Source organism: Stegodyphus dumicola, chromosome 2 (genome assembly GCF_044657685.1).
Source record: "Stegodyphus dumicola isolate Sdum_Otavi_A_Nest chromosome 2, ASM4465768v1".
Lineage (NCBI taxonomy): Eukaryota > Metazoa > Arthropoda > Arachnida > Araneae > Eresidae > Stegodyphus > Stegodyphus dumicola.
Genome location: NC_140769.1, coordinates 216,722,487 through 216,735,330, shown reverse-complemented (window position 1 = coordinate 216,735,330; position 12,844 = coordinate 216,722,487). Strand labels below are relative to the sequence as shown.

The following is a 12,844-nucleotide window of genomic DNA, read 5'->3' as shown; positions in this document are numbered from 1 at the left end:
CTGCTTAAAACAAAGCGTGAAATTATCACTACGATGTTCCTCGTAACGCAGTAAATGTATTATGGCTTGAGAAAATAACAACGGTAAAGTAATTAAATTAAAAGGAAATTCTACGTATCTAAAATATGAAGGAAAGGAAAATGTTGAGAATATTCAGCAGTTTTCATCTACTTGGAGAGAAATTGATTTTCTTTCTTAACTTGATTATTTATTAAGAGAAAAAAAGTGACGTTCGAAGTTTTTCTATTTTAAGAAAAGGCATGCTACGTTCTGTATTGTAAAAAAATGAAAAGGAAATGAATTTTGATATTGAAGAAAATAAAAGTAAAACTTTCACTTTATTTTCCCCCTTTTTGTGAAGACAAGTAACAAAACACACAATTTGATTATCCTTTCTAAGAAAAGCAAACTGATTATCTGATTTTTAAGGAAGCGAAAAAAACTTAGCAGAAATCAGAAACAGTTTGAATAATTCAGTTTGAAAAATAAATAAGAGTCAAATAACTCAGGACTTGCACAAGTCTACAGTCAAAGAGTGGTCCAGATGAGACCAGTATTGACTCAAAATATAACAGAAAGAATTCAAAGATATTATATGACAGAAGTATATAATTATCCCTTTCGGGAAAATAAGTGATTACTTCAGAAAGAATAAAAAAATTCTGAAATGTAATCTTTAAGAATGAAATAATTACAACTACCACCAAGTCATACGAATTACGGACGGAAAATTCCGTCCCGAAAGCTGGCTTTCGTATACATTACATTAGAAAATATCTTCCAGCATTTAATGTGTCTGATTTCAGGTTGTCTGTATATTGGAATGACAGGAATCAAGGTAGAAAATGAAAGAATCGTTTTTTAATTATAATCAAGAAAGTACAAGTTATTCATGACATTTTAAGGAACTTTGAAATTTGAGGTCTAAACCCGTAACGCTCGGAGGGTTAATAAACAAAAACCTGAAAAAGAGCAGTTAAGACAAACGTATCCTCAAAAATTGTAACAGCAAAAGAATAGAATAGACTAATATTAAGGGAGTAATTCTGAAAGATAGTGTTCAAGGAATTTCACTTGAGTTTTACTGTGTATGTAATACCCAGAAAAATATAGTAAGAATAGTCGGAAAGAAAAATATAGTCGCAGAACACGTTCAAAATAGTATAACAAAAATAGTTCATGTACGAATGAGTAAATCGCGATTGCACCGATGAGTAAAATAAGTATGAAGTTTTTCAAGAAACAAAAACAAAAAAAAAAAAAAAAAAAAAAAAAAAGACTTTGAGGTTCATGAGTTTTGAAGGATTTTTAAGCATCTTGAAATTAGTAATTTATTAGAGCTACATATGTGGAAGTAGCGATTAAAGGCAGGTAATTTTCATGTAATTAATGATTTATTAATATATTAATTATGTAACATATTTGTAACATTGTAATTTGTGACCAAAAGATCAAGGTACTATAAAGTGAATGAAATACTTGTCCAATTAAAAAAAAATTCTATTCTTTAACGTCCTTATGTAGAATAATAATAAAATTAAATACAACTAATTCTCTTTTGATTCTAACTATTCTGATTCAGAAGCTTTTAAATGAAAATTTCTAATTTTTTTGAAAGCATGTAATCCTTAAGTTTGAATTTTTTTTGTAATCATTGTCATTAAATAATATCTATATTTTGCATAATTGGAAATATTCGTATTAGGAAATATTTAGCCCAAAGGGCTAAAAATTACAATGCAATTAAATTCAGAAGGGCCATTAATTTCGTTTTGGCGTTTTGCGTTGGTTCACTATAAATGTCAGTTCACTTTTCAAATTGTTGCCACCAAATATTATCTCCCTGTATTATATTTGAAGAAATTAAATAATGAAGAATCTGCATAAATGTATGTATGTTTCTCACATTGTGATAAAACAACGGTACCTAGAGCCATCCAATTTTGAATAACGTAATCTTCCACCGAATATGGCTATCTGGAAGCCCTAATTTGTAATTTGGTTTATTAGCAATTTCATACTTTGGAACACTTTAACGAATTTTTATTTAACAAACTCAATGATTTCAAAGCGAGTAATAGCAACACTCTACGAAAAAAAATATTTTATCTCCAATGCGCGAAACTGTGTATCGGAAATGCTAAAGATAGACTCATTTTAAAATTATTTTGCTATATTGCCGTTGAATTGACTTTTTAAGTGCGAAGAACGTGATATTTAATAAATAAAGGTGACACACAAAACGTTAAAAATGCCCCTTTAGGTGTAATGTAAAGTCTGAAAACTTTCAGATTTTTTTTGGTTTATCTTTTTTTGTTTTGTTTTGTTTCGTAAATTTACCAAGAAAGATTTCATGAACATTCATAATAGCGCTAGAGTTTCAGCATTATCACCACAATTAAAACATCTTCAAAACTGGCAAATATTGTTCTTCGTTTAAAACAGAATGACTTATAGTTTTTCTTATAATTTTTAAAGCAGAATAATTTATAATTGTCTTTATCTATTCTGCATATCAGTGGAATGTAAGGCTTCTGAATAAATCAATTTAAAGCAATATTTTCCTATGCATCACATTATGTGCATCCAGAGCGTGACTGTTGACGTCTGTAAAATCAATTACATCAATTTTTTATTACATCAATAAAGTTAATTGATGTAATAAAAAAACTAAAATATCATGTTACCCCTTCGTTTCGAAGTCAGTAGTTAAAGTTTTCTAAAAGAAAGGAAGACGAATTTCTAAAGAATTAACATCGTTAAAACTTAATACCTAAAACTTTCCTGTGCCTTATAGTTCAAACGAATGTAGACCATAACTATTTCTGCGAAAAAACACAAAAGCAGATTTGGTTTTTAAAATTATTTTAGTTTTTTAATAATTAAAATTAGTGAAAAGATTTTTATATGGAAGTTTGTGCATTCACTTGATTTATAATCTCTCAACATTATTCAATTTTTAAAATGTAGCTGCTCCGTAACATACAGTTCTTATGAAAAAGGAGCAGGTTTTCGTTTTTCACCTAGTAAACAATGTTTCAGAATTATCGCTCTTTTGTGAAGCTTACGGGTTCTGACTACCTTTGACATTTCTTCTCGTCTTGAATGTAACCTGACCTTAAAATGCCTTTTGGAAGCTATCAAATCCAATGTCATTTAGCTCCTAATAATATAACCAAACTTAATGGCATTCTGCTACGTTTTGAGGAGTATTAAATCTCGTTTAACTTTTAAAAATGTTTACTTAAAACAAGAATTTTTAGAAAGACAGCTGAACATTACTACAAGTGTATTGATTACGGCTTAATTTCAAACATTTTTATTTCGAATTACAAAATTTCGTACAGCAGCGCGAAATTTTTTAAGTGTGACGTTTGTTAAAAGTTAGCTTAAATAGCAGCATAATTATGTTAGCATATGTATATTTACAAATTAATTTCAAAAATTCAAATTTAAGTTTGATATAACTCAATTTGTTTAAAATAGCTCTAAGCAAACGTTTGTGCGAGATGTTTATTCGGAGTTTGGATGGTAAATTAGAAAGTTATATATATCATGCAGGCTGGTAAAGAATAGATTTTTAAAAATATAAATTGAAATTACGGAAAGCACATTTATATGTCTACTAATTTAATTAATTATATAAAGATATTAATTTATTTTATTGGAAGGAATTTTTATCTTATTGAATATCGCAAAGTGGATGAGGCTTGTCTTTTTTAGGGATACATTACGTTACCCAATGAAGACACACATTACTTTGTTAGTTGGAATTCAAAAACGGAAAGAGCCACTATTTACTGATCAATTATTTCATGCACTCGGTCTTGGTCAAAGAATTAATGGAAAAATCAATGATTTAAAAAAAATCTAAGCAGTATCGTTTACTTCATTTAAACGTTGAATCTGTGATTAGCAAAGATTTATTAATAATGCAAAAGAAATCTTGTAGAATAAGAATAGAAAAATACAAAGGATTTTCGCACATTTATTAGAGGATTTTGCTTTGCTGTAAAAAAAATCTGCTTGGATTTTGTGGTTAACCGCAAAGAAATGTTTGAAAGTATAAATTATCGTTTGCTACTTGACAGTTTTGTTTTCATGTAAAATGTCGCTTTTGAAGAAGCAATGGATGGAAAGCTATGTTTGTGTTCATTGCGAAGAAAATTATTTCTATCTGCATATTAAAAAACGACGTGGAAGCATGGTTTTAGGATATCTAAAACTGGATAGGCAATGTTGTCACCATCAAAGAAACGAAACGTCAAAATTTAGATTCAATTGGAAAAATTGTTCCAAATACTTATCCAAGGCAAAACAGAATGTTTCGAATGTTGCAAGAGTAAAGTCTTTAATGTTAAAAGATAAATACTGGAAGCAAAGAACAGCTGCAAAATCATTAAAATGCTCAATTACAACTGTAAACAAAGTGATTAATGCTAATTTGAACTTTAAAAAGGCGAAAAAAACATAATGTGCATCATCGTCTTTCTCCACGACATATTGTCGAACGCAGAACACGCTAAAGAACTGTTTATGAGAAACATTAATCCGGATAAAAATGGAAAAATATATTCTCACAACAGACGAATCTCGAAAGTATTTGAATGACTGTAATAAAACGAGATCATTTAATACAATCAAAGCTAAAAAAACCCTTAAAACATGGTTCAAAGAGTCTAAATAAATATTTTAGTAAGGGATTGATGATTGTTCCTAGTTTTTCATATGAAAGCAAATTAAAAATATGATTGTTGCTAGTTTTTCATATGAAAGCAAATTAAAAATAAAATAGTGGAGGAAAATGCTAAGATCAACTCCACATATTATCAAAAACATATTTTAGTTCAATTTGCAAATATGAAATATTTTCTCTTTACACACAGTGTGATCAATCAGTAGAACTGCATCATGACAAAGCAAACAGCGACACGTCAAAACTCTACTGTTAATTTCCTGGAAAAATTGGAATAAGAAACGGGTTGATACCCGTTTCTTATTCCAATTTTTTCTATACCCTTCACTCATATCCTTACTAAATACCCTGATCTATCACCAATGTATTTTTTCATGTTTGAACTTTAAAAAACCGTGTTATCCAAACGTCAACTACAACCTCCTTAGACTTCAAAACGCTCTTCGAGAGTAATAGGATAAAATACATCTTCCGGTACTACAGAAGGCTTATAAAGATAGTAAAGAATAAGGGTTGTCAAACCGAACATTTAAAACACAAAAATTATAGGTAAAATATTTCTGTAACTGCAATGATAATCGTCTAAAAATTTAGCGAACAAAAATTAGTCTCTGTATTACTTCGCAAGTTAATAATTTAAATTATGTTAAGAACAAATATTTAAACATGTTAATTTAAAGGTTAACAACAAAAATTAAGCTATGATTACTTGCATTTGAAAAAACGATATAAACCCAATGGCATTATCTTAAAATAGCTACTGAAATGATTAAAAATAACCAATTTTTTTAATAAATTCCGCATCATATGAAGAAAGTGAAGTAGAACAATATCTTATGTACTTGTATTACAATAAAAGAATTCTTAAACGTCTTCCTGATTTGCTTGGAATAAAATTAAAAACGAACTTAATAAGATGGATACTTTATAATATACTTTAAGGTATTATTTTATTTTTTTTCTTAACAAAGAAACAGAAGAAATGTATTATGGAAAATATTTATAAAGATTTATTCACTATATAGAATATCAAAATTCTCAAAATTTTATTCAAATTCATGTTGAATTAATTCAAAATTTATTGGTTTTGCTAAAAGTGTTTATACTATTTTTTTAAAAAAATTGCTATTATTTGAATAGTAAGCTTTTCATTCTGATTTAAAGGTATGAGCTTACATTTTTTTGATTCCTAATTATAAATTTATAGGATAAAAATATGATTTTAAATTATTGAGATATTTTTCTGATGAAATGCAAACATACGAACAATTGAAATAAATTGAAAAAACTAATTTAACAAATAAGCATAATTTTATATTTTCAAAAGAACAGGTCTTTGCAAATGATGCAAAAAGAATAATAGCAGGCCACTTATATGCTCAAAATTAGAACTAAAAGGAATTCAATTCATTTTAATTGCTGAATTCCTTGGCTACAAAGTTACATTTTTTTAAAATTTGAATTAAAAAAAAAAGATTCGATTTAAAACAGCAATACTTTTTAAGGATTCATAATATCAATTTTGTTTTTAAAATATGCTATTGAAAATTTATAGTTTATGAAATTTTTCTTTTGTTTCATATACGAGTATATACATATTCGATTTCATATTCCAATATGTAAATCTAAAACACCATGACAAATTTTATGAATTTAAGTGTTTTTAGCTAGCATTTTCAATTAAGACTACTTAAAAAATTTTAATTTTTATTCATGTTGTACATATAAAAACAATTTTTTTTAAATTATTTCAGTACAGTTGGTTCTTAAAATCTTTTCCTTTCCGCCAGAAAGTCAATATATTTCTTATTAATTTCTTGGAAGCGTTCGTTTCTTAAAAACATCGGATTCATTTCATTTTTTTAACATGAGACAATAAAGTATTAAATTCAAAATACGCTTTAATAATTTTTTCAGTTTACTAAATTTCTGTTGAAATTAAATAATTCTTCAGTAAGTATTCTGAATTTAGTATTTTATATTAGCATTAAAGTAATTAATTTGTAATTATTAAATGTAATGACTTTGTTTGCGTTAAAACATTACTTCGTTTATTTTTTGCAGTTATTGATTTTATCCGGCATTAATGTTAAATATTTTGAGTGTGGTGAATTTCTACTAGACTTAAAATAGTGCTTTAATAATTGTTTTAATTTCCGTGATTAACTGTTAGTATTAAAATAATTACTTAATGATTATTACTGCTGATTACTTAATTATTTTCAGTTTAGTTAATTTCTATTTTAAATTGATGATATCTGAAATATAAGAATAAATATCAGGTGTGGGTGTTTTGGAAGAGAAACGTTTCGAAAAACTGTGAAATAGTTTCTCTAAGAGTAGTTATATTTTTCCTCTACCTCAATTGGAGTTAAACTGAAACGTCACTGGAGTAGAACTTCGAATCACAAACACCTCTCGCCACGAACAAATTATCTAAACATAAAAAGTCTCGGGCGATGAATGGCGTTTAGAATTACGAGCACTTGGCAACAAACGATTTTCAAATCATATCTGACAAGACCTAACACGCAGACTTCTGGAAACACCATTTTAATATTTTATTCACCTAATTCTCATTAACGAATTCACAAGACCAAGAGTTTGAACTGGGTAAAATTATGACTAGAATATATTGCTGGCAGGGACTCGGAAGGCTTTGACATAATGGATTTTTTTCTTTTGACGTTGTTGTTATCTAGGATGCTAGGCGTCTTTGTAAAACCATGGGCTTGTAAATTAACAGTGAAGACATAGAAGAACTATTAGGTAAGCAATGAGCTCAAAAAGAGCAGGAGCAATTTCAGAAGCTGTAACAAAAGATGACTGTAGAAGAAATTCCTTCAGAAGAAGAGAAAGGAAGTAACGATGATCCTAGTTTTTATTTACAGAATTTATACAAAATAAGGCAAGGTTTAAAGTTTTAATTTACAAATATCACCCTGAAAAAGAAGTAGCAAGCTAAACCAGAAGCCTTTCAAATGACAATGCCATATCTCATTAGAAGTATTTTTAAACCCAGACAGTAACAAAAACCTTTGGACAAATCTTGAATTAAACGGAAACTCAAACAGAATTGATTACCGCTAAGAGACAAGCAGCATGTTATAGAAAATGCTCCATAAAGACAGTTCCTGACATTTTTACAGAAGTGAATTTTTCATGTAAACAAAACTTTTCTTTCTTATCACTTTCTGCTCACATTGTCCATTCTCCTTCGTGCTCGCGCAGTGCTGTAGTAAAATTAAAGTTCGTCTTATTTTATCTGCTGAATGCTATGTTTAGCTTGACTAATGTTTTCGTTAATTTTGTGTTATGAACATGTGTAATAAATAGTTTTATAAGTTTAAATGAGAAATTATCTGTGGTTTAGAAATGGACTAGCTTATTTTGCATTAATTTCTGCGAGAAAAATTCTTACGGGTAATGAATATTGCGGATGACGAACATTCTCCATGGTAAATCATATTCGTGAACCGAGCTTTCACTGTAATTTAGTAAAATTTTTATTGCAGTTGAATTTGATGAATAAGTGTTTAATTATAGAATTTAGACAATGCATAAAACTAACATCACATTTAACCTAATATTCGAAAACCTCCAGATGCTGTTTTACATGAGGAGTTTTAAAATCAATAACATGATGTAAATAGAAATAGTTCTTAAATATTTTCATAAGCAGTCACTTCATGTAAGAATTGATTAACGAAAAGTAGTTTCAGAATACAAAATTTGCCAGTTTGAAAAGATGTGACATGTTAAGCAGTGTAATAATTTTCTAAGCGTGAGTTATGGATATAAAAATAAGCGTGAATTCGCTGCATAATCTAAAAAAGGTGCAGCAATAAATTGGGCGGCACCTCTTGGACTGGCTTCTGATAGTTGGCGATCCTCCGTAGATCGTGTGCTGTTGTTTTGTTGCCTCGGGCGCAAGCGCTGGATGTGGCGGGAAATTTGGGGAAATCTCTTCAGAACTGAAACAAAATACTCACCATGGTTTATAAAACATTCATGAAAATATCTACCAATTATGGTGCTTTATTACAAAGGTGTGCATCATATAAAAATTAGTAATTTTTCAAATTCAGTATTTCATACTGCATAAATTCGTCCTTGTTTTATGTTGACAAAACAATTCTTGCCAAAATCTTATTTTTATTCTCGTATTCTGTTCTTGTTTTATTAGCTGAAGAAATAAATTTAAAATGATATGCATTTAAAAGTATTTGTACTGTGAACCACATATAAGAATGCAAATAACAAATCCATGTAAGGATATCTATATCGTAAAATTCACACACATCTCTACATATCTGCTAAAAATATTCTTGACAACAGTAGCGTAGTTACAGAAGTAAAACATATGGAACGTGGTTGTTTTTGATCAAATAAAACATTTTCAGCAAAAGTAATTAGAAGTAATCGCTATGATAAATTATTTATTTCAGTCTTTTGGTGGAAGTCTCTTTTTCTTTTTCTTTCAGTTTAGTGAAAAATTACATTTGAATTCAATGAATCATTAAAATGATTAGAAAAAAAATTTTTTTTCGTAATAATATTTACTATCTAACAATATTCGCATGGTATGAGCTAAATGAGAAAAAGCTAAAAAATGTTAAACGTTTCGAAACCAATATGTATAAATTAGCATAATGGTCTTTTTTTTAAGCCAAGTGGAATAACCTTTTCGACAGAAAATATTAAATAATAACCTTTTAAGTACTTTAATAACTTTATTTTTGCGTTTTTGCATAACTTTTAACATAAAAAAGTATGTTTAGAGTAACATATTTTGAAAGATTTTCTTTTTTTCTTTGCCCTAGAATTAATATTAAATTAGATTGCAACAAATGACGATTATTGTCACTTTTTAAAACAATTATTCTACCTATTTTAAAAATGTTTTAATCTCTAATATACAATACTTAATGAAAAAAAGGCCAAAATACTTCGTCCTGCAGACGTTTTCTCTTAGATGCGCAACCAAACTAATTTTATATTTTTAAATCAATCAGTATTAAATAATTTATAGTTTCTGCATTTTATTGATGAAAGAATTATCAAAATAAATTTCTTTCTATTTTATTTTACTGTTTAATTATCTATTATGTTTAATGTTATTTATTATGTTTTTAAAGAAGTATTTAATTATTGAAATCGAAATTATTTCATATTACGTTACATATAATAGAAATAATTTCATATTCAGTAATAAGAAAGTTTTCTTTTATTTTTTAGTAAGTAATGTACAGAAATATGTATCTTTTTCTTCAGTATTTTATTTTAATATTCTGCCTGTAATAGGATATTATTTCCTTGATGTCTAAATACTTTTTTTAATATTTATATTCCTTAGCTATGTAAAATATGCCCGTTTGAATTTTCAAAGAAGTATTTTCAAACTTGACATGGATTGTAGAAATAAATAATATTTATATAAAAGTTTTGATTTCAAATTTATTAAAAGTATTAAAAGCTTCAAAGATTAAAAATATTTTCATATGTTAACCAATGTGACTACGCTTCTGCAGATTTCTTACAGAAATAAAGTTATATTTAAGCAAACAGAAAACTGTTGCTATATGTGACAGTTAAATATAATTAAGACAGATAAAAAGTGATACAGACACATAAAATATTTACAGAAATTAATTTGGTAAAAATACAGTTATTTTTCAACATTTTGACTTAAATTATTTTAAATTTAAGAACTTTTTTATAAAAATGGAAGTCTACACAGTTCTGTGTTTGCACAAGAGTTAGTCTTGTGCAAACATGAGTGTAAATTAATATATGTAAAATAGTCACATTTTAAACAATAATGCAAATTCAAATTTGTAGCGATGTTTATGTATTCTTGTATTGTATATATAAAATTATTGCTAATAGACATTTTATAATAACGTGTATTAAGTAACTTACTCTAACACTTCGATCTACTTAGAAACAATTTTTAAAACAATATAATTTATCTGTTTGTTTTCAGAATAATTTGTTTCTACAGAAATTATTAATTTATACATATTTGCAAAAGAATGAGTTTCAGGGATTACTTTATGTACGATAATATAATAAAATTAATTTCAAGTTCTTCTTTAGAAACAACTGAATAGACGTTCTATGTATTAAATGTATTTAATCCTGGATGTTTTCATCTGGCTATAGCATCAGAAAGTGCACAGTTTTTCTCTGAAAGCCTCATTACAAACTGCATTTAAAGAGTCAAATTAAAAGAAGTTTCGTGACTTGAAAAATAATTTATTTAATTTTAAATATGATATATTATCTTCTAAAATATAATGACAGAATATTTCTTGGTGAATGTATGTTAAAATTCATCAACAAAGAAGCCAAACATATCACTTGATTTTAAAATCCGCATTTAAAATAACATGTTTCTGACTTTTGCATATATAGGTTTGTTTCGTAGAAAACAAAAACGTTAAAATTAAAATTACTTTAACTTTTAAACTGACTTCTTACTTAACTTTCTCTTTGGTGTCGCGACAAGAAACCACTCAAACTCAAACTAAAATAAGCATTTACTTCTCTCATAATAATAAAAATCTTAACCCTATATATCAAATAAAGTGAAAGATTCATCCCTAATGTTTTGTTAGAAACAAATATTATTTATCAAAACCAAAATACGAAAAGGCATTTCCACAACAAAATCATTAACACGCTATCTCTCACTAAAATAAAGCTGATTCAGATCTCCAACCTAAAAACACATAAATTTCATTACAAATCTAGAGATAGCCATAAACCCAATGCCTTTAAAATACACGCAGAACTCTTCAAAACACCAGAGAAAAATAAATCTCACACCAAAGAAGTCTAAACACAAAATCAAAATAAATTAAATAAGCTGATCGTATAGTCACAACAGTTAAAATTGATTTTTTTCTACTACCGCAATATGGTTACCCAGGTTCGATTGAATAACCATATTCCGTAAGGATCACATCGGTGACCTACAGTAGACCACAATTAAATCTCAAAAGAAACATACAATAATTAAATCAATAAACACATTTATTAAATATTCCAAATAATTTAATTTAAAATAGCAGGCCAGACTACCCCTACAAAATCGTTTTTAAAAGTTACTCATAGTTTTTTTTTTTTTTTTCATATCCATCTCATTTTTAACGTTATTCAATTCATACAAAAATCATAGTGAAACACCTCATATTAATTAATCTTTTAAGCATGTACTCAAGAATTTAATTTCATGACAATTAAACATAAAACAACATAACTAACACCTTCTCAACTATTAATTACTCATAACACTTTCTCAGCTATTAATTGATTGATTAAAATAGTCGAATTTTAATTTACATAAAAATGTCAGCGAAAGCTTTAGAATTTAACGGGTTTTTACTTTTTTATTTTCTATTTTTGCAAATATTAATATGATTTGAAGGTGTAAAAAAATCTGTCAGCGTTGGGTTTGATCTTAACAGTTCTCTAATTTTTTAGGAACGAAAATATTTTTTGAGAATGTGCACTTTCTTGTGAGGTCTTCATTTCGTTTTGATAAAATTCGATTCAGTGTTAGCTGAAGTAGAATTTTACTAGTAATCAATGTAATATATTCAATTACGTCATCATCTAATTAATCTATCATACAAATATTTCATATAAACTATTAAATATTAAAGATTAATCAGAAATATGTAATACCTCTATTGTCAACGATATAAGTGAGTTTGATGGTATGATTCAAATTAAGTCTTCAGAATTGTGTGCTATTCTGAATTAAATGCTAGATAAAATTTGTTTTTATTCTCATGCTTTAGTATCCAATACTTTATTTCACTTAATAAGAATCTATCATATTCTTAAATTAAATATTTATTCTAAACTATACGAATTACATCACTAAGCGAGACGAACGATTCGAAAACTAATATTTCTATATACTACAACTTCTAATTTTAAATAACGAACTAAATATTAATTTAATATTGAAGTTTGCATATGTTTTGGGGCATGAATTATACTGCTATTTTTCTGCATGAGAACAATAAAATAATTTTTAAAAAAAACTTCCACAATAAATAGTACAAAATATACTAGTCAAAATGTCTAATACTTTCAGTTTGAACTGCAAGTTACTTTTCAGTTTATTTTAACAAA

The 12,844-nt window shown here is 27.2% G+C and overlaps 1 protein-coding gene and 1 long non-coding RNA gene across 9 annotated transcripts in view; one reads left to right on the top strand and one right to left on the bottom strand.

Annotated features, from left to right (window-relative positions):
* LOC118190971 (voltage-gated inwardly rectifying potassium channel KCNH6-like) overlaps positions 1-12,844 on the bottom strand; it is a 609,494-nt gene that overhangs the window by 308,812 nt on the left and 287,838 nt on the right. For 6 of the 8 annotated variants that reach the window (XM_085811757.1, XM_085811761.1, XM_085811758.1 and 3 more), the window contains exon 4: positions 8,557-8,670. The exons of the other annotated variants lie outside the window; for them this stretch is intronic. In XM_085811757.1, the coding sequence (XP_085667883.1) occupies positions 8,557-8,670 (114 nt within the window). The remainder of the gene's footprint in view (positions 1-8,556; positions 8,671-12,844) is intronic. 8 annotated transcript variants of the gene reach the window in all.
* Positions 1-12,844, top strand: part of LOC146998846 (uncharacterized) — a 476,895-nt gene that overhangs the window by 222,852 nt on the left and 241,199 nt on the right. The window lies entirely within an intron of this gene.